This window comes from Lissotriton vulgaris, chromosome 10, assembly GCF_964263255.1.
Source record: "Lissotriton vulgaris chromosome 10, aLisVul1.2, whole genome shotgun sequence".
NCBI classification, from domain to species: domain Eukaryota; kingdom Metazoa; phylum Chordata; class Amphibia; order Caudata; family Salamandridae; genus Lissotriton; species Lissotriton vulgaris.
The window spans coordinates 450,184,971-450,207,713 of NC_141698.1; the positions used below are offsets into that span (position 1 = coordinate 450,184,971).

The 22,743-nt window shown below is 44.3% G+C and overlaps 1 protein-coding gene across 2 annotated transcripts in view; it reads left to right on the forward strand.

The window, feature by feature from the left end:
- Nucleotides 1-22,743, forward strand: part of CRAMP1 (cramped chromatin regulator 1) — a 1,243,281-nt gene that overhangs the window by 468,812 nt on the left and 751,726 nt on the right. For both annotated transcript variants that reach the window (XM_086941303.1, XM_086941302.1), the window contains exon 10: nt 15,153-16,373. In XM_086941303.1, the coding sequence (XP_086797429.1) occupies nt 15,153-16,373 (1,221 nt within the window). The remainder of the gene's footprint in view (nt 1-15,152; nt 16,374-22,743) is intronic.

Genomic DNA, 22,743 nt, shown 5'->3' on the forward strand with positions numbered 1-22,743 from the left:
TGACAATATTAGAAGACCTGGTATTCCTTGTGTTATTGATGAACGTGACAATGTTTATGATAATGGCGTTACCAATCAGGAATATATTGTTATTAAAAACTGCAATGAGAAGGTTCTGCATATTTCTGATCCCGAAGTTGATGTCACAATTGAAATGAGTAAAATCCAACTTCTAGTAGACACTGGGGCACGCATTACTATCGTGTCACAAGATAAATATCAAAACTTCTGTTCTCAAAAAAGTTTGCCACCTGATATTCTCACAGTAGCTTTTGAAGGAAGCAAGATTGAATTATTAAGATACTTTAGTGCTACTATTTGTGTTTTAGGAGAAACTATTAGAGGCAAAGTATATGTCGCAAAGAAAGGAATAAATGTTTTTGGTCTTATCCATCAAGCCAAATTGGGTTTAACTATCAAACCTGGGTTAAAAAATCCTGTTGTCATAGATAAACAGATCAATCAAAACCACTCTTCAAAAGATATGTTTTCTCTTTCCACTACCCAGTCTTTCAATGATTGGGAAAGCAAGTTCAGTAAAGTTTTTGAAAATCGTCTTGGCAGAATTACTAATTTTCAACATTGTATTAAGCTTAAGGAAAATGTTAATCCTGTCAAGCACAAACTACGTAATGTTCCTTTGAGCATCTAGAGAAGATCTTTCCAAACATCTACAAACATTATGCGAACAAGGCATAATTGAACAAGTTGAGTCTACTCTATGGCTTTCACCTATTGTTTTATCAAAGAAAAGATCTGGAGAACTGAGGATGTGTGTCGACTTGAGAAGTCTCAATGAGGCCATCTGGGTTGACTGTTTTCCTCTTCCACGCATTAAAGATCTTATTGCGAAAGTTGGGACTTCTTCATGGTTTACCAAGTTAGACCTCAAAGCCGCGTATCATCAGGTCGCACTTCATCCTCAGTCTCGACATCTTACGGCATTTGTCACTCCTGATGGGGTTTTTCAATTTGGCCGACTTCCATTTGGTTTAGCCTCTGCGGCTGCGGTCTTTCAAAGACTCATGACCGAAATGTTTAAACACAATCCCAATGTCGTAGTCTTTCAGGATTAGAAAAAAAGGGGGGGTTGATTCAGTTGAGGGGATCAGAGGTGGAATCTCTAACAATATTTAACAACACTATTACCTCTGACACCATAAATGAAAAGTCAATCTTTTCACAGAAGTCCCTTTTATTGACTCTGTGTTATTGTTCATTCAATTTTCTTTATATATTTATACATTGGTATCCGCATTTTTTTCAAGCGCTCTCCTTTTTACACAAAAAATTATAAAGGGTTATTACCACAACAAAACGTGTTTGTATCACACAAACATATAACTTACACAGACATATATACATTCACAATACAATCAAAAAGGTGCGACTGTACACTTCATTTGTATAATACATTATAGTCATTTCTAATCATCCTACTGTGCTTTGAGCAAGTTCTAGATCCACTAGATACTGCCAGTATCTAGTGGATTGGAGTACTTTATGCTCGACAACTACACTTATATGTATATATAAGAAAAAAGACTTATTCCCCAAAGAGCATAATTGCTAACAGTTATTTTCTCCTACACTTTATGGGACTATTGATTCAATCCAAAACCTGAGGGATATATACACCCCAGATCTAGAACTTGCTCAAAGCACAGTAGGATGATTAGAAATGACTATAATGTATTATACAAATGAAGTGTACAGTCGCACCTTTTTGATTGTATTGTGAATGTATATATGTCTGTGTAAGTTATATGTTTTTGTGATACAAACACGTTTTGTTGTGGTAATAACCCTTTATAATTTTTTGTGTAAAAAGGAGAGCGCTTGAAAAAAATGCGGATACCAATGTATAAATATATAAAGAAAATTGAATGAACAATAACACAGAGTCAATAAAAGGGACTTCTGTGAAAAGATTGACTTTTCATTTATGGTGTCAGAGGTAATAGTAGTCTTTCAGGATGACATTCTTATTTTTACAAAAAATGAAATTGAACATGATTTAGTTCTTAATGAAGTTTTCATTGTGTTAGAAGACAGAGGTGTGACTTAACAAAAAAGTAAATGTTCTTTCAAAACAAAAGAAATTGAATATTTAGGTCACATTATCTCGGAGCAAGGAATTAAGCCTAGATCTGGTTTAATTAAAAGCATCACAGAAGCACCTGCTCCCCAGAATAAAGAACTAATGTCTTTTCTTGGACTCTGTGAGTTTTATGCGAAATGTATTAAAGATTTTGCTTAAACCACAGAGTGTTTTAGAAATCTACTCAAAAAAAGGGCAACATTTATCTGGTCAGAAGAATGTGAAAAGGGTTTTCAATCCATTAAAACTCACATTGTCAAAGCACCAGCTTTGCAAGCTTTTGTAGAAGGTAGACAAACTGTAGTTACAGTTGATGCATGTGAGTAAGGCTTAGGTTCTGTTTTATCGCAATTTGCTGAGGGTAAAGAGTACACAGTAGGGTTTGCTTCTAGGACACTTCGTCCTGTAGAACGAAAGTAGTCCGTAATTGAAAAAGAACTACTAGCATGTGTCTGGAGTATTGAGAAATTTAAATCATATCTATGGGGCAGATCTTTTACCCTCAAAACTGATCATCGCCCATTGGTTGACATTTTATCAGGGAAAAATGTCAAATGCACCACTGCATGGTTGGCCAGATTATCTACAAAATTGCTAGTTTACATTTTATGTGTAGTACATCCCTGGAGGAAAGAACATCAGAGCAGACTGCTTATCCAGGCTTCCAATTGATGATATGGATAAACAAAATTGGGAAACCGATGTAGAAGAATGTTTTGTAGCTTGTATTAATTAGGGCATTCCTTCCTTTACTGAAGAAAATTGGGTTACTGAAACTGATAAAGGTTGCTTTGTTGATAATAAAAAAAAAAGGTTGGCCCATAGAGAAATGTCTTTCTCCAGATCTTCAAATGTTTTAGAAGGTCAACAATGAACTTTCTCTCGAAAGTGGAAAAGTGGTTAGAGGTGACAAACTTGTTCCTCTTACTTGTTACCGAGAAAAAATCATTTTGGCTGCTCATTCTGGCCATCTAGGTGCCACCATTACTAAAAGGAAAGTCAGATCTGACTTTTGGTGGCCCAGAATGGACATTCAAGTAGATGATTTGGTTAAACAATGTACACGATTTAGTACCAGCGATTAAGTTCTTGTTTTGGATGGCGCTGTTGAACACCCTGTATCTCCTGGGAGACCATGGCAAAAATTAGGCATGGACTTTCTTGGACCTTTTCACATTCTTCCTTCAAATTCAAAGTACTTTTTGGTTCTTGTTGACCATTTATCTAGATGGGTTGAAGTCGAACCAATCAGTATTCCAAATTCAAAAAGTGTTATCACTTGTCTTAACAAGATTTTTTTTTAGAGAAGGTTACTCAGAAGAAATTCTCACAGACAATGGTGCCCAATTTATTTCAGAAGAAATGAAATTATTTTTGAATTCTTGTGGTATTAAACACACCAGAACTCCTCTTTACCATCCACAAAGCAATGGTAAAACTGAAAGGTTTAATAGAGATGTAGTAGAATGTGTACAAGCAGCTTTTAGATCAAAGGCTTGTATTTTTCAAGCAGTGAAAGTTCTTGTCTGGTCATATCGCACTTCTCCTCATATAGCAACAAATTTTAGCCCATTTGAACTCATGAGAGGAAGAAAAGCGTCTTCACGAGTCTATCCATTTTGGATGGTGAAATCATTTCACCATGGTTGTGATATGAAGAGCGTGTGGAATTCTGCCAACAAAAGATCTTCTGAGTTCAACAATAAAAAAATTGATTCTACAGTTGAGAAAGAAACTCACACGATTAGAATTGGAGTTTGGGTTAGAGTGAAAAACCCGGTCTCTGTCAGGAAAGGTCTTTCTAAATTTTTAGATTGTCAGCAGGTTGTTGAAATTCGAAGGAATGCTGTTAAACTAGCAAATGGCAATTGGTGGAATACCTCTCGTATAGCAAAAGATCCTTGCTCATTTGATAGAAATGTGAAAAATGACTAAATTCTTTTGAGTAGAGATAGTGGTATCAGAAAAAGCAGAAGAATTCATACTAGACTTAGCAAACTTCAAGACTACGTTTAAGTACAAAAGTTCTTATTTCTTTAAAATTGTAACATTGTTTCATTTTTTTTTATATAAAAAAGGGGGGAGGTGTGGTGATATGCTGATGTCTGTAGGAACTGGGACCTGTGCTGTGGCTGTACCAGTCGGGACGGCTCTCTTTTCCCTTGTCCTCTCAATAAATACCTTTTGAAGATATTACTACTTCCTCAGACGTCCGTCTTTACACAAGCCTCTAATTTTTGTCAGTAAAGACCAGGTTTTTACCAGCAGGGACAGTTTTATTCCTAGAATGGAAGACATCACCATTGTTCTAACAGGCAACAAAGGATAAGATGACGCCTTTTGTCCGTAATTTCAGCCATTAGAGCAAGCTGTTCTTTAAGTCTCACTGCAGTGGCCTGCTTGTGCACCTGCGGTAATCTTAAAGGCCTGCAGCAGCCCCACCACAAGTCTGTGCAACCAAATCTCTCCCCTCACATGAGGGTCGGAATAGCACAAATCATCACACAGATTATTATTTTTTTTAAAGAATCACTCTCGCTTAACTATATATTCTTTCGGGAGTACGGTGCCACATTACAGAAAATGTGGTACAGTGCATTTTAGGGCAAACTGGGACAGCAGAAATGGGGAAAATTGTGTATCATTTTTAAAGGGACCTTTACATGAATATGCAGGTTTTTCTACCAATGATTTTGGGATATGAGTGGCCAATCGCTTTTTTTATAACACGTTCGGCCTATTTCATTGCTGAATGACAGACAATTAGATATCTTGCAGGAGGGATGGCCGTTCTCCTCTAATACATTCGTGATGAAGAGTGCACTTGAAAGTACACTCAACTGCTAATTAACCCCTTGCGTGCGCGCGTCGGCAAACGGCCGTAGCGAGCACTACCTCGGTAGTGCTGCGTACGTCCATTGGCCGACGCGGCCCCACCCACTTAATAGAACTCCCGCACTGCAACAGAGTTTGAACAGCAGTTAAGGAGTTAATTGCCTAAACTTGATAGGATTTCACAAGAGAATTTTAGACAGTGTTGAGGCCTAAGGGTTTACTGCCTGCTAAAAATAAGGTAAACACGTAATGAATAGTCCATTTTATTGGATGAATTTTTGTCCTAAATTTTTGCCTTCTGTCCTGACTTTTTGTCCGGAACTTTGACCCTTTGTCCTGATTTTTTACACTCCCCATCCTGAAATTGCATCCAGGCCAGTTGGTCACCCTAGGTGGTCATCAAACACGGCATGGAAATATTTCCCACATAAGGTCAATAAATAGAACACCCTTCGAACCACACACCCTACACAGTGTAGCTTGCTGCCTATGTATGCAAAGCACTTCAGTGCCCCACATAGGAGTAGTAAGCGCTACGCAAATAGTGCAGTGCAATAACAATCTATTCTCGTCAAAATACTTCAGTTTCATGGTCCGCATTAACATTCAAATCCTTACCATTAGCCCTCAAATCTGCCCCTAGGGTCTTTACAAAATGCTTCACCCAAGTGGCAGCCTCTTTTATGTTGACTCGAAGTATGAGTTTTTTCATACTTGGAGGATTTGCTGGAACAAAGCGCATGTGCGGCAAGAACTACATGATTCGATTAAAGAAACACTTGACCTCTTCCACCAGCTCAGACTAACTCTAAATGTTAGAACATTGAATCTTTCACCTGCCAAAGAGATGTTGTTCTTAGACTCACAGATATGTGCGAACACTGTTGAAGAATTTCTCTCATGCAAGACATTCACTTGAAGTCAGATCACAACTCGAAAATAGAAAGTACTGTTGTGAAATATGTGATGCATTCCTCTAGTGCCTGTATGCCATTTGTGAATCTGCCTTTTGCAGAAGCAATGTGACCTTTGGCGGCTGCCAGTCAACAACCATTTGGACAAGCCTGTGCTAAAAACTCCATTAATAAAGAAAGGTCTCTCATGGTTAATGTTAAAAGACCATATTGATGTAGGACAAGATCTGCATGTTCAAAACCCTTTGATTCTTTTGACAGTGGATGCCTCCCTAAGATGACTAAGGAGGTCTCGTTGAACAGCAGGCATAAACTACTTCATTTTAAGTTCCTCCGCAGAATATATCACACACCTGCACGTTCACCTTGGATAGACCACAACAGGCCCCACCACTGCCAGAAGGGTTTGGCTCCATTTGCTGATTTTGCTAACCTTGCCTGGACATGTCCTGAAATACACCAATATTGGTCCCTAGTCCACACCACCCTGGGTGACATGCTTTCCATGCAGCTATTACCCACTCCTGAGATCGCACTGCTAGGTTATATGGCTAACTTCCCTCGTAAGGTCAGAAAACTGACAGCACTGGGCTTTCTGTTAGCTAAACGGGAGATTGCTTTGTTGTGGGGAAGCAAAAGGTCAACGTCACTACGGGCATGGCTCCGAAGTTTAGCATTTTGCAATGTTAATTGCGAGGAATATTCCACTCTAATCCCTAGCTCATCACGTCCTGTGGACATTTGGGGCCCGTATAGGGATTACATTGCCAGGAAGATGTCTGACCGGATTCACAGATGGCAAGTGGGATCGTTCCTGAGGGGTTTGTCTAGATGTGAGTTGTGATGCAAATGATTATGGGATCGTATATTCTCTGCTAACTGTCGCTATCAGTGTGATGTTATTTCGGATGTCCTCAAAATTGCTGCGATCAATGCTTTCCTGTACTGAGCCGCCCTTTAAGACCACCTTTGTTGTACATTTAGGATTCCTGCCCGCACTGAATCGCTCATTCACATCTGTAATTGTATACATTTAACATTTGACTGGTTATGCATGTTTTGTATTGCTGCCAATGCTTCACTCCGCAATGTACTGATTATTATATTCATGTATGCAGAAAACTGGAAAAATAAAACTTAAAAAAAAAAACAACAAAAAAACCATAACTTAAATCTTAATGGTTTTTGGTATTAATTCGAAACAGTCAATCCGCTTTTACTGTTTTTTTCAAAGAAAATATGTGTACAGGCACCCACTTTTATCATAATTAAAGATCAATGATTGTGCCTTCCCTGGTTAAAATGCCCACTATATTAATATGGAAGCTGATAGAATCCTTTTTCTGATGCCACACATATATTCCTTTCAGCACCGGGGAAGTGTTAGGGCAATACACCATTTGGATGAAACATGTCAGTGGATGTGGTTATATACAGCTTGCAAGATATGAGGACTTATCGGTTATCCTACAATTGAAGTTTTTGAGAGAACATTTTGTAAACCACAAACTTTTGAGCAATCCATTGCTTAATAAATAATGGTTATTACTTTTTTGGTCTAGAGGCTCTCCAGAAATGTATACAGTGACACATGGAAGAAGATGCAATGCCAGTTTTAGTTCCAGTTGAAAACATTTCGGCAGCGTTATACATCATTAAATAAGACATCTTGAGAACATGTTATGTTGGAATATATGAGGAAAAAAATGCCTAAACAAGGCACAAAATGTACTTATCTCTATTTATAGCTCAATAATCTCAATTGATAAAAGGGATAGTAAACCATGTTTATATTAACCAAAAAAAAGAAAATGGTAGATGTGACCTGCAAGGTAGCTATGTGCATGTAGATTTGGTGTGTTGACCCTGAGCTGAAATCCTACAAATATTGGCTTTGTCTACTGAAATTGAAAGGTAGCCACTAAAAGTGCAACTGATACTCGTTTTAGCGATTATTGTCTGTAGATAAAATTCTCAGTAAATCATCCTGAAAGCACTGAGTGACCTGTACGCCTGGCCTGGAACTTTCAAAAGGACCAGGCCGAAATGAGGCGAGAGAAGCACCATGTTTGAGGATATTGCCTGAAAGGCGGCAGCCCCTACCCGAGGTTCGGATCCTCTGTTTGTGGCGGTAGACTCTGGTGCGGCTGCTCCCCAATGAACGATGGTGGAGTGAGACATGTGGGTCGGTGACCGGTCGGAGCTGAGACCTAGGTTGCACACCAGGGCTGGCTCATGTCGGAGTGGTGACCTTGCTCCATGTGAATAGTGTTGCTGTGGGATAGACAGTAGAAGTTTGCCTGGTGAAGTTTCAGCCCAGTTTTTGGCCCCAATGTCCGTAGTGCTGGGTACAACTTGCCTACTGAGGCCTCTGGTCAATGGAAAGCTGCATGAAATAGGAGTCAGTCCCTCTTCTGCCCTTCAAGCTTTTCATGCTCCCAGTCTCTGGTGCTCAGAATGATGGGTGAAATTTTAAACATGAGACAGAGTATGCAAACAGAATTTCTTTTGTATAAAAAAATACATTGAGGTTCCTTGGCACCTGAGAGGGAGTAGGGCAAAATGGGAGCATCATTATGGAAAGCCTCACTCGTCCAGAGTAGGCACCAGCATGCAAACAGGTCAAAAAAGCAACAAGTAACATGAGTTTTTAGCTGGTACAGTTTCTGACTCTGCAAATGTTTTACATCAAGTCTAGTATTATTCATAGGATATATCCCTAACAGGAAGCAAGATGCCTCTGATGCTGTAGTGATTAGGTGATCTTCATGCATATGTTATGGTTTTCCTTAAGATTCGAAAGTCATTTGGTAGACATGTGGCTAATAGAATGGGTGATGGGTAGGGTAGTGTTGCAAATGCATTTTGGGATTGTGCAAGAAACTGAAGAAAAGGATCACGAAAAGTACATTTTAGTCTTTCTATTTCCTGTTAGCCAGTGGCAGAGTAATTGTTTATTGGTTGTAGTCAATAGCACCACCCAGCAATGGATAATGTTAAAAATTATTATGCAGTAGGCAGTGGCAGAAGAGGTTAGTCTGCTGAAGGCAGTGGCTGATCTGAGAAGTGAGTAGGACATTACACTGTGCAGGAACTATACTCATTCTCTGCATCTGAATCCAGATGACCTGCCTCTGTAATCTATTGATATTGTAAGAGATTATATGAAAAAGACTATTAGTTATAGATTCCTTACCTTAGAATTACACCCCAGGCGTCAGGCTCGATCCGGAGAAATTGTTTCGTAGCAGTAATCCTGCTCGTCGGTAGGTGGTGTCGGTCGACTCCGCATTCGTCATCAGCATTGTGATTGCCGGGATGACGTCGTGGTATCTACTTAGACGCCACCTCTGCGCGCTGACGTCAGCTCTTTCTTTTTCCGTGCCAGATCCATAGAGAGCGGTTCCCTGGTCACTTTTTGACTAACTGTTTTTTTCAAATTTTTGTCGACTTCTTTTAGTCGTTTGATGCCTGGTGCACAGGCATGTCACATCGGTGGACCGGCTTCAAGCCTTGTGGCTCCTGCCACAAGCTGATGTCGGTGATGGACCCACATCTAGTGTGCCTTTGGTGTCTGGAGCGCAACCACAACCCGAAGTCGAGCTCCGACTGTTGGGCCATGGCCTCGAATTTTTTGCGGGAGCTGTCCAGAATGCTTCTGGAGGCCTGACAGCTCTGTGCCGCGACGCTCGAGGCCCCTGTCGAGAAGGAGGTCGCGGGACCATCACCACCACTCCTCATGGAAGTCTTCGGGTAATTCGAAGCACAAGGAGGGGAAGAAGCACAGTCGCTCTTCGCCTTCTCCCTGTCTGTTGGATGACGAGACCATGGATGTGGATCGTCATCCTTCGGCTCTGTCCTCGGAACCTCCTGGGTTGGCTCTGAGTTTCCCCCCATTTCCGGGAGCTAGAGTGACTCCAGCCCAACTTCGTACATTTTACAAAGCTCTCCACTCCATCTTCGGGCAGCCCAACTCTGTCTGCAAGCCTTCGGGCCCCACAAACTCGGTTAGGGGTTCTAGGCCTTTGCCGCTGGTGGCTTGGGCCCCGGTGCTGCAGAGCTCCCAAGGATCCAGGCCTGGATTGGGATTGGCACCGGTCAATCTGACAACACCGCTGTCGCCAAATCTATTGACTACACTGCCGAAGCCGGTTGAGTTCCCAACTGGAGTCTATCCCCGCCTCCATCTCAAACTAGATACAAAGCCGGAGCAGCATCGATTGATGCTGACCAATGCCGGTGCTAGCGCCGACTGGCACTTTGTGCCAATTTTCTATCCTGGTGTTCCCTATCACCTTGAGTGGCAGCCAGGAGAGGGTGAGCAGGACTGGGAGTGGTCTATTGACCCTCTTGCAGACCAACTTGAAGAACCGGACTTGAGAGAGGAGTTGGGTAATGCCAGTGTCCTGGATACCTCCCCAGACCTTGGCATGCTTTCTACCCCTACCGTGGCCACGGAGAAGGGAGCCCCCTATGCTGTGGTGTTGTGTAGGGCGACTGAGTACTTGAGCTACCTACAGTGGCAGTCAGGACTAATCTCCTGACTGAGGTGCTTCAGCCGACAGCAGTCTTTGGAGCTCCTGCTGCCATTCAGTGAGGCCCACTCAGATATCCTTCTGGGTACTTGGTCCAAGCCCAGCAAAAGGGCTTCTGTGGATAGGATGATTGCCTGACCGCACAGCTTCGGGCGACCCCATTTTTCTATCTCAACATCCTACCCCTGAGAGCTTGGTAGTTCAAGCCTCTACTTCCAAAGGCTCATTACCTACTGCTCCTCCAGATAGGGAAGCCAAGAAGCGGGAACACCTTGAAAAGATGTTTTCTTTCGCCAGCTTAGGACTGTGGTTGATTAACACTGCTTGTCCCTTGGCTGGTTGGTGAACACTGCATGTCTCCTGGGCCGTTACACCCACTCCATGTGGGATACGGTTGAGCAGAGGCTGCAGCATTTCCCGCAGGATGCCCGGGCCGCACTATCCCGCGCAGTTTCTAAAGGGAGAGTTGCAGCAAAGTTCTCCATTCACTGTGGCCTGGACACTGCTGACTTGCTACGCATTACTATTTCACCATCCTATCCCTGAGATGCTATGCCTATCTGACATCCACTGGCTTCTCGGGTGATGTCCAGTTTACACTTTTGGACATGCCCTTTGATGGCCCCTGCTTCTTTAGCGACAAGGCTTACCACGCGCTTGAGGGCTTCAAGGATTCTAGGGCTACGGCCAGGTCCTTGGGCTTTGCGTACATCTCTCCCCATGCAGTCTGCCAGTCGCCCCTTTCGTGGCTACAGAAGGGGTGCCCGACACGTTCCTCCCAGAGCCACAGGCCAGTGCAAGCTGCCCAGCCTCTGCGCTGCTGGGGACATGGGACCCAGCGTCGTAGGTCTGGGGGCCAGCCCACCGGTGCCCCCCTGTGCAACAGCCTCCAAACCCTCCTAGCCCGACTTTTCAGGGCCACTGCTTACCAGTGAGTAGCAGGATCCTCCATCACCTCCCCCTCTGACAAACCATCACGTCGGATAGGTGGGTTTTGCAGATAGGCCTAAGGGGCTACTCCCTGCCCGTAGAAACTACCCCTCTATCCATGCCACCGCAATTCCATTGCATGTCGGAGGATCACTTGGCCCTTTTCCCCCAGGAAGTTATGGCTCTCTTGACCAAGGAAGCTATCGAGCAAGTTCCTGCCCCAGAAGTAGGTTGTGGTCGTTATTCCCACTACTTTCTGGTGTCGAAGAAGGACAAAGGCCTACGTCCTATTGTGAATCTCAGGACCGTCAACCGCTTCCTCCGGAAGGAGATGCTCAAAATGTTGACATTGGCTCAGGTTCTCTCTGCCTTTGACCCTGGAAACTGGATGGTAGTGTTGGACTTGCAGGACGCTTATTTTCACATCCCCGTTCTGCCTGCCCACAGGTGCTTCCTGCGTTTCACTGTAGGCCACAAGCATTTTCAGTTTACTGTTCTCCCCTTTGGCCTTGCCAGCGCCCCTCTGGTTTTCAGGAAAGTGATGGCGGTGGTCGCAGCTCATCTGCGCACATCAGGTGTTCCAGTCTTCCCCTATCTCGACGACTGGCTCTCCCACCTCCAGACTACGGCGATAATGCATTCGCTGGGGTTCACTATCAAGGTGCCGAAGTCACACCTGACTCCCACTCAGCAGCTCCTTTTTTATCAGAGCAGTTCTGGATACAGCGCATTTTCGGGCTTATCCTCCTGACCAGCGAGCCAGGATATTCAGGCTATGATACCAATGTTTCAACCTCTATCCCGGATTTCGGTAATAATGACTCTGAGGCTGCTGGGCCTCATGGCCTCCTCCATCCTTCTGGTGGATCATGCCAGGTGGCCCATGCGGGCTCTCCAGTGGGACCTGAAGTTCCAGTGGGCACATCATCAAGGGAATCTGTCGATTGCATCCAGATCTCGAATGGCGCAGCACATCAATTGCAGTGGTGGCTATCGAACCCGGATTGGGTTGATGGCAGATACCTCTCCCTTCCCAACCAGAGTCCACGGTGGTGACAGATGCATCACTCCTGGGATGGTGCGGCCACATGGGAGAGGTGGAGATCAGAGGCCTCTGGTCTCCGGCGGAGTCCGAGCTCCACATCAACCTTCTGGAGCTCTGGTCGATTCGTCTTGCACAGAAGGCATTCCTTCCTTCTGTCAAGGGAAGAGTAGTGCAGGTGTTCACAGACAACACCACCGCCATGTGGTACTGCAACAAAGCGGGCGGGGTGGGGTTGTGAACCCTTTGTCAAGATTCCCTTCACCTTTGGAAATGGCTGTAACATCAGGGCATCTCCCTTGGGGTTCAACACCTGGCAGTTTCCCTGAACACCAGGGCTTACTAACTCAGACGTCGGTGCATGGTGGATCACGAATGGCGTCTTCACTTGAAGGTGGCAGGAGGGAGAGCCTTGGTTAGATCCGTTTGGCACTGGAGAGAACGTGCAATGTCATCAGTTCTGTTTGTTGGAATTTCCAAGGCGGCACTCACTCGGTGAAGCTTTTCGTCACGAGTGAAGTTGCGCTCTACTATCCGCCTTTCCGCCTATACCAATTCTGCCCAGAGTGCTGAAGAAGATCAAGCGCAATCGGGTCCAAGTCATTCTTGTGGCTCCGGATTGGGCATGAAGAGTCGGGTATCACGACCTCTTGTACATGGCCATCGATACTCAGATCAGACTGCCTCTTCGGGAGAATCTTCTGTCACAGCAGCAGGGGACTGCCCTCCACCCGAACCTGTTCAGTCTCCACCTCCTTGCGTGGAGATTGAGCGGTGACAGTTTACAGCTTTTGACATTCCTCCCGAAGTCTGTAATGTCATCTTGGCAGCCGGGCGTCCCTCCACTAAATCGCAATACTCCTGCGGATGGAAAAAATTAGTGGCATGGTGCACAGCAAAGGCTGTGGATCCCCTTTCCGCCCCCCTTTCAGAGGTTCTCCTCATTCTTCTTTATTTGGCCCAGCAGGGTTCTGCTCTTTGCACCTTTAAAGGCCATCTTTCAGACGTTTCGGCCTTCCTTTGCCTTCCAGATCAACATTCTCTTTTCAAGTACCCTATTGTAAATAGGTTTCTAAAGGGCATTACTCTTCTATTTTCTCCTAGTCCTTTCGTAATGCCCCAGTGGGACTTGAATCTGGTTCTGACTTAACTGATGTGTGATTATTTCGAGCCATTACATAATTGTCCTCCCAGACTTTTAACTCTGAAAACTACATTTCTGATTGCCATCACTTCTGCTCACAGGATGAGTGAGCTTCAGGCTCTTTCTTCCAAGCATTCTTTCCTTGCTGTTCATCCGGACAAGGTTGTTCCCAGAACACGGCCTTCTTGTCTCCCCAAAGTGGTTACCTCTTGCCACATAGAACAGACTATCACTTTGCCCACCTTCTTCCCACATCCTTCTAAAGAGGAAGAAAGGCTCCAACGTCTAGGTCCAAAACATGCACTATCCTTTTAATTGGGTCGTGAAAATCAATTCCGAATGGACAATCAACTCTTTGTTGGCTATGTGGGCATCAAAAAAGGGCAGGCCCTACAGAAACGAACCATCTCTCGGTGGGTTGTCCTTTGCATTAAAATATGCTATTACTTGGCGAAGAAGGTACCTCCAGAAGGATTGTGTGCCCACTCCACCAGGGTGACGGCAGCCACTACTGCTTTGGGATGGGGAGTCCCTTTCAATGGCATATTCTAGGCAGCCACGTGGGCATCGCTGCACACGTTCACTAGACATTATTGCCTGGATACTCAAGTCTGGAGAAACGGCTTCTTTGGCCGTTCAATTCTCCAGGACTTCGTGGTGTGAACTTGATTCACAGACCCACCTCAGGGTATGGTATTGCTGGGGTAACTATTCTTAGGTAAGGGATCTAACAAATAGTTACTTTCAGATGAACATGTTTCTTACCTTCGGTAACAATATATCTGTAAGAGACGTGTATTAGTTATAGATTTCTTACCGCCCTACTTATCCTCCCCGTTCTGCGAACTGACTTCTAGTGTAAGGAACTCCCTTTCAGGGCCCTAGTTTTGTGGACCAGTGGTCCGTGTCTTGCATGGCTTTGCGCTTCTGGCGTGGAATGTCATGTAAAGAACGGACGCCAACGCGCACACCATTAACACTGCTGCTCTGAATGTTGTATTGAACAGTGTTTTGGGGTATATCTAAATAATTGCTAGTTCTGTAATAACATGTCTTTGTATTGTTTATCTTTTAATTCTGGGTTATATTTTCGACAATTTAAACAAGAAATTCTGTTCAGCCAAAGGTAAACTCAGTTTTTCCTTCCTTTAAACACCTAGATAATCTTTTATGGGAAATTAGAACCCCCTTGAGTTTGAAATCCAGATGTCACCTCCTCAGATCTCTTGCCAGGCCATCTGTCTTTTTCCTGCAGTCTGTTTTAGGAGGATCCATAAATAGGTTGATATAGTGATACTTGTATTCCTTCTGCAACTACTTTTGAGGTCCGTAGGCCATTTGAGTTGTGTACACCATTGTCAACCCACCTGAACCCTACCACTATAAACCCTTGTATCTTCCTTACAAAAAGTAATTCATTTATTGTTTAATATGTTAATTGTGGAAAACTGGATCGCTGATGAAAGCCTTGTTTGCTGCTTCTCTGTTGTGGTGTTGCCTTTTTATTGCACAAAAGCGACCCAAAGGACTAAGACTGTATCTGACCATTTAAAAGGCAAGCAACTTTCTCAGGTTGGTGCATGCATCTATCATATTTATTTTAACCTATCCTTTGTTTCACGAGATTCTTTCCTTAACCTCAGATATTAAGCGTAAAACACTAAAAGAACACCAACTTAAGTACATCAGAGGCTTGGATACAGAAGGTCAGCCATCTGAGGAGAAGCCAGAGCTCCACCTATTTCCTGGGGAGAATGCTACCATCACTCCACTTCCTGGGGTGGCCAGAGTCGTACATTCAAAGGCATATTGTACTGTTCACTGGCAGGAGGCTAGCAAGTGCAAGCCTAGCATCAAGGACTCTCATGTGCTCCCCCCTGCCCAGATATTGGGGATACAAAGTGGGCAGGGGACAGCAAGAATTCAATTGAAGTATCCCCAGTGCGCGACTGAAGGCAAGGAGAGTGGGGAGGCCGAGAGCACTTTGGGACTAATTTGTATGTCAACAGATGATGTAACTCAAAACATCGAAGATGATATGTGTGGACATAGCCCAATGGAAGATGACACAACACACCTGGAAATCTCTAGCCCTGTTGATATCCACCAGGATATTGAAGCACCTCCCAGGTCTCCAAACCTCACAGTTACCCCTACATATGGCAGCAAAAGTCCGGTGTGTAGCCCGTCATTTGCAGAGGGTTCTGACAGTGCGATCCCGGACCAAGAAGAACTTTCTCTGCAAGACCCCTTTCCTCGGTACATGAAGTCCTGTCACCACTTGATAATCCCAGAGAAATGTTTTTGCACAGACAATCCTTCCACCTTGGATGGGGACATTCCTGCCACCACAAGTGCCTCACCTCCGGTCCCCCCTCCAGGAGTTGCAGATAACATGACCTTTCCTTGTGTGTCCCCAGCAGGTTCTGGGGTACCTTCCCCCTCTGGTGTTCTGTCCAAATGCGAAACCCAAGCAGATAGCGGGCTAGAGCCCCAGTCTGATATTTGCACTAAAGATTTGTCCGACACACCCTTGGACTGCTCTCCTGACAAGCAGCAGACCACCACGTTTCCATCTCAGGAATCACTTGTTGCAAAAACCCCTAGAGAAGATGCAAATAAATTTCGTGAAGATGGTTGGAACCTTCACACCTCTGAGAACTTGACGCTGGCGGAAGTCTACCTCATGTTAGGGAAACCGGGCAAACTACAGCTGGAGTATGATTGGATGGTTGTTGCTGATTCTGACTTGGCAGAATCTGGGGACTCTGAGATGGAAGCTATTTCTGTACCCCAGCCCACCTCATCATTCAGACAAGGCCTTCTCAATTGTCTCTTGCGTCTTATTGCCACGGAGGTCAACCCCAAGCTGGTAAGACAGTTATGTTACATTATTTTTGTACAAAAACTGATCTCTGTTGGTTTGAGGTATACAAGCACATGGTTAAGGATTATATTGCCTAAATTAATGTTCGAGGCATATGGGCTGCAGATGGTACATTATGAATAGATCGCCATCTGGTGTTGGGCTCGGATGATTGCACTTTGTTTTTCTCTTGGAGAGTCTTTTGTATGTTGGTGACTCCTCCCTTAGTTGGTAGTGCGCATGGGCATCGGCTCCATCCTTAGATTGTTTTTTTCCGCCATCGGGTTCGGATGAAGATCGAGACGCTCCAGATCAACTTCAGAAGAAAGTGATTTTTCGGCGCGTATTCCCTTTCCAATTCGACGGTATTGTTAGCGAACGCGTTCTTTTCCATTCCGACGCGTTACAAATTCAAAATAGAAGAGAAAAACTTGGATCTACGTCGAAGAACAGGAGACCTTTCTCGACGCAGTCAAGCCCGGAGTCCATGGAAAGGACTCCATTCAAAAAATGTCCATTGTGTGGTGCTAAGTTCCCACACAAGGACCTACACGAGGTGTGCAACCTCTGTCTATCGCCTGAACACGAATCCAGGGACTGCGAAGCCTGCGCAGCATTCTCCTCCAAGCTAACGATTAGAAATCGTCGAGCCCGAAGACACGAGGCTTCCAGAATGCAGGCGGAGGCAATCCCGGAGCTGTTCGGAGACGAACAAATCGAGGAAGAAGAGGACCAGTCGGGGTCGGAAGGGGACCAGTCGGAGGTTGAAGAACTCTTCGAGCAACAAACCGTGAGTGACGACGTCCCCTTACCGAAAAACCGACCCCGTGCGGTAACGACCCCGCCCTCGGGCCCGGTCAAACCGCTGAAAAAAGTTTCCGACGCCCCGCCTTCGGGCCCGGCAACGAAACCGAAACTGAAACCGAAACACTCGGAATCCCACCACGTCGGATCCGAGAAAAGGGCGTCATCGACTTCGACACCGAGGCTGCATACAAAGGAGAGCTCGGTATCGAAACATTCCATGTCGAAAAAGAAATATGATGTATCGCCCAAAAGACACTCGATACCCAAAAAGTCGGAATCGAGCAGACATTCGGTGTCGAAAACAGAAAGATCTGAAGATCGAAAACAAAAACAGCTCTCGGAACCAGGACCCTCGGTACCGATTCAAGAGCAACAAACAGATCCCAAAGAAAAGATCTTGTTTATTGACCCACAGACTGGGAAAGTGGTCACAAAGAAGAGAAAGAGTGAACAGTCAGAAGATAAACCTCTTCCTTCAAAAAAGAGAACAATGGGGACGAACATAACTCCTCCAGCTTCTCCTCGTCCTAGAGACACACCCTCTTCTCCTATTCCTCACAATAGGCCACATATTCCTACACCCTCCACACCAAGACCAGCTACACCTCAGTCAGATGTAGACAGTGATATAGGGGAGGGAGAACCTCAAGGGGATGACGAATCTATCCAAGATGAGGAAGATCCATGGGAAAATTACGATGTAGGGTCAGATGAGGACAACGACCCAGAGCTATACCCCTCAAAGCCTTCACCACCTGATGATAACACAGGTTTTGTGCAGCTCATTAATAGGGCAGCAAAATATCACAAACTAGATATGCACACAGAACCTCAGATAGAGGATTTCTTGTTAGAGACTCTACCTAGTGCACAGAGAACATCAGGTACTCTTCCTATGCTAAAGGGTCTTCTCACTCACACAGAAGAAATATTCGAAAACCCAGTGAGAGCCAGGGTGTTAAACCCAAGAATCAATAAGAAATACAAAGCGGCTCCAAAGGACCCAATATTTATTAGAGGGCATGTACCTCTAGACTCGCTGGTGGTCTCAAACGCTCGTAAAAGAGCAAACTCATTATCTACAGGAGAGGCTCCGCCACCAGATAAAGAGTCGAAGTTAATAGATGCATCAGGCAAAAGAGTAGCATCACAGGCAGCGAATAGCTGGCGTATAGCTAATACACAAGCACTACTCGCACGTTACGACAGGGCACATTATGATGAGTTAGAAAAACTTCTCACACATCTTCCAAAAGAACATCAGAAGAAGGCAGACCAATTAATACAGGAAGGTAAAATAATAACCAATACTTCCATTAAGTGTGCATTAGACGCAGCAGACACTGCAGCAAGGTCTATTAACACTAGTGTCATGCTAAGAAGGCACGCGTGGCTTAGAATCTCAGGATTCAAACAAGAAGTTCAAACAGCCCTACTGAACAGACCATTTGATCAGAAGACATTGTTTGGTTCAAGTACAGACGAGACATTAGAAAAGATGAAGAAAGATACGGAAACGGCTAAGTCAATGGGAGCATTGCAACAGCCAACGCACAGAGGTTCCTTTCGTAGATCCACCTATAGAGGGGGCTCAAAAAACACAGGAACAAATCAGCAATCCACATCTTTCACACCAACATCACCCAGAGGTAATTCAAGAGGTAATTACAGAGGTAACAACAATAAGGGTAGAGGCCGCGGAAATAATAACAACCGCAACGCCTCAACACCAAAACAGTGACTTCATAGATCTCCCCCCAGACCACATAACACCGGTCGGGGGACGTCTATCACAGTTCCTACCTGTCTGGGAAAACATCACGTCAGACAAGTGGGTGAGACAAATTATCCAACATGGTTATTGCCTAGAACTCACAGCTACCCCACCAAACATCCCCCCCAAACAGCGTCCAATGAGTCAGGATCATCTGACATTGTTAAGAGAAGAAGTACTAGCACTTCTACAAAAGCATGCAATAGAGAAGGTCCCAAAGGATCAACAAGGAACAGGAGTATACTCTCTATACTTCCTGATCCCCAAAAAGGACGGGTCCCTACGACCAATATTAGACCTCAGACCTCTCAATGCTTACATAAATTCGGAACACTTCCACATGGTCACGCTCCAACAAGTACTCCCTTTACTGAAGAAAGGGGACTTTCTTTCTACACTGGATCTAAAAGACGCTTACTTTCATATCCCAATTCACAAAGCCCACAGAAAATACCTAAGGTTTGTGTTAGAAGGACAACATTACCAGTTCAAGGTCCTTCCGTTCGGTGTCACAACAGCACCGAGAGTTTTCACAAAATGCCTAGCTGTGGTGGCAGCACACCTAAGAAGACAACAAATACATGTCTTCCCATACTTGGACGATTGGCTAATAAAGGCCAAATCAAAGGAGGAATGTCTTCACAACACACAGAAGACAATTCAACTGCTGCACCACCTAGGGTTTACGGTGAACTACAAAAAATCACACCTGCAACCAAACCAGATCCAGCAATACCTGGGGGCTACAGTAGACACAGAAAAGGCAATAGCATACCCCAACCCAATCAGAGTACAGACAATGGTCGGGTTAATACAAAGATTTCAACCACAACACTCACTACCAGCACGAGTGTTTATGCAACTATTAGGCATGATGTTCTCTTGCATACTGCTAATACCACATGCCAGACTACAAATGCGCCCACTACAAGAGTGTCTAGCGACACAGTGGAATCAGGCTCAAGGTCAGATTACAGATCTGGTGTTGGTAAACGACCGGACGTATCGCTCTCTGAAGTGGTGGAACACAGAAAACATTTCCAAGGGACGGTCGTTCCTAGAGCCAATTCCACAGGTAATAATAACAGCGGACGCATCGCTCTCCGGATGGGGAGCGCATATGGACAAATACACAGTACAGGGGAAGTGGAGTGCGCAGCAAAAGAAACTGCACATCAACTACCTGGAACTATTAGCAATATTTCTAGCACTAAAAGCTTTCCAAATGCAAATAACAAACAAGGCAGTCCTGATCAGAACAGACAACATGACTGCAATGTATTATATTCAAAAACAGGGGGGGACACACTCTCTCCAACTGTCCAAACTAGCACAGGACATATGGAGATGGGCCATTCCTCAAAAAATCTACCTGTTAGCGGAACACCTACCAGGAATTCAAAATCAAATAGCAGACATCCTAAGCAGACAGTCAGAACAAGTTCACGAATGGGAACTGCACGACCAAATACTACAGCCATTCTTCCAAAAATGGGGGCAACCAGAGATAGATCTGTTTGCCAATCATCAGAACGCAAAATGCAAAGAATTCGCATCCAGGTACCCACACCAAAGGTCCCAGGGCAATGCACTGTGGATAAATTGGTCCAACAGATTTGCTTACGCGTTCCCTCCTCTACCACTAATTCCATTACTGGTTCGGAAACTGCAACAACATTCAATGACAATGATACTAGTGGCACCCACGTGGGCAAGACAGCCGTGGTTCACCACGCTGCTACAACTCTCACAAGTACCACATCAAAAGCTAAGGTTATTACCCATGCATCTTACACAGAACCATGGAGAAATAATGCACCCAGATCCCAAACAACTGAACCTAGCGATCTGGCTCCTGAGGTCATAGAGTTTGGGTATTTAGATTTACCACCAGAATGCATGGAAATCATTAAACAGGCAAGACGTCCTACCACCAGAGCATGCTATGCAGCAAAATGGAAGAGGTTTGCTATACACTGTAACAGTAAGCACATCAACCCTCTGGACGCATCCACTAAACAAATCATTTGCTATTTATTACACTTACAGCAATGTAATCTAGCATATACCTCCATTAGGGTTCATCTAGCAGCCATAGCGGCGTACCTACAAAACAGGCAACACCTGTCACTGTTTAAAGTACCAGCAATTAAAGCTTTCATGGAAGGACTCAAAAGAGTCATTCCACCAAGAAGACCACCTTCCCCAGTCTGGAATCTCAACATAGTGCTTACCAGACTAATGGGGCCACCCTTTGAACCTATGCATAGGTGTGAAATACAATTCCTCACATGGAAGGTGGCCTTCCTGATAGCTATCACGTCACTTAGAAGAGTAAGTGAACTGCAGGCTTTTACGATTCAAGAACCATTTATGCAGCTACATCAAAATAAAGTGGTTCTTAGAACAAACCCAAAATTCTTACCAAAGGTTATCTCAGCATTCCACATCAATCAGTCAGTGGAATTACCGGTTTTCTTTCCAAAACCACAAACAGTAGCGGAAAGAGCCCTACATACACTGGATGTTAGGAGGGCCATATTGTACTATATAGAGAGAACACAAACTTTCAGAAAGACAAAACAGCTATTTGTTGCGTTTTCTCCCACACATAAAGGCAATCCCATCTCCAAAGCGGGCATTGCCAGATGGATTGTAAAATGCATTCAAATATGCTACTTAAAGGCAAAGAGAACATTAACTGTTCCTCCTAGAGCTCACTCTACACGTAAACTAGGAGCATCTATGGCATTTCTGGGAAACATTCCACTAGATGACATATGCAAAGCGGCTACCTGGGTTACACCGCACACTTTCACAAAGCACTATTGTGTTGATGTGCACGCAACACAACAAGCTAGAGTGGGACAAGCAGTATTAAAAACATTGTTTCAGACAGTTGCAACAGACACGGGCGACCACCGCTAGGGAGAGAACTGCTGTATAGTCTATTCATAATGTACCATCTGCAGCCCATATGCCTCGAACGGAATATGCTACTTACCAGTATGCATCTGTTCTTGGCATAGAGGGCTGCAGAGTGGTACATGCCCTCCCAGCCTCCCCGGAAACCTGTGTCTGTTCCAACATTATCTTATTTAGATACACTTACATGGGCACTCTTATCTGTATTCTACTATACTACTCCATCTAACCCTACTATGGCAAAACAATCTAAGGATGGAGCCGATGCCCATGCGCACTACCAACTAAGGGAGGAGTCACCAACATACAAAAGACTCTCCAAGAGAAAAACAAAGTGCAATCATCCGAGCCCAACACCAGATGGCGATCTATTCATAATGTACCACTCTGCAGCCCTCTATGCCAAGAACAGATGCATACTGGTAAGTAGCATATTCCTTTCCATACTTTCATGAGAATACCTTATGATTTGAAATAATACATCGCTTGTTCAACAGCTTGTGCAGATAAATCTGTAATTAGTAAATTTTGAATATACATTTCAAAGGAACACATTTTGAATGCACATGTGTATCACTTAATAGTATCCTTCCCTTGTGTTGCATTTAATCGTGTTTGTGTACAACAAATTGAATCAAGTGTTCACATTTGTTATCTCTGTTCTTAGGTAGTTGCATTCTCCACTGTGACTCCTTACACAGTTTCAGTGATGTTCCTGAGATGTCAAAGATTTTTATCATAAACACTGTCTCCATATTAGCTTTTTAGGTCTCGCCTAGCGACGCAGCGCATGCACTGCTCGCTTGTGAGATATATTGTCGTCGCTTTGGTTCGGAAGCGGGGTGGAAGCTCCACCCATGCTTCTGATTG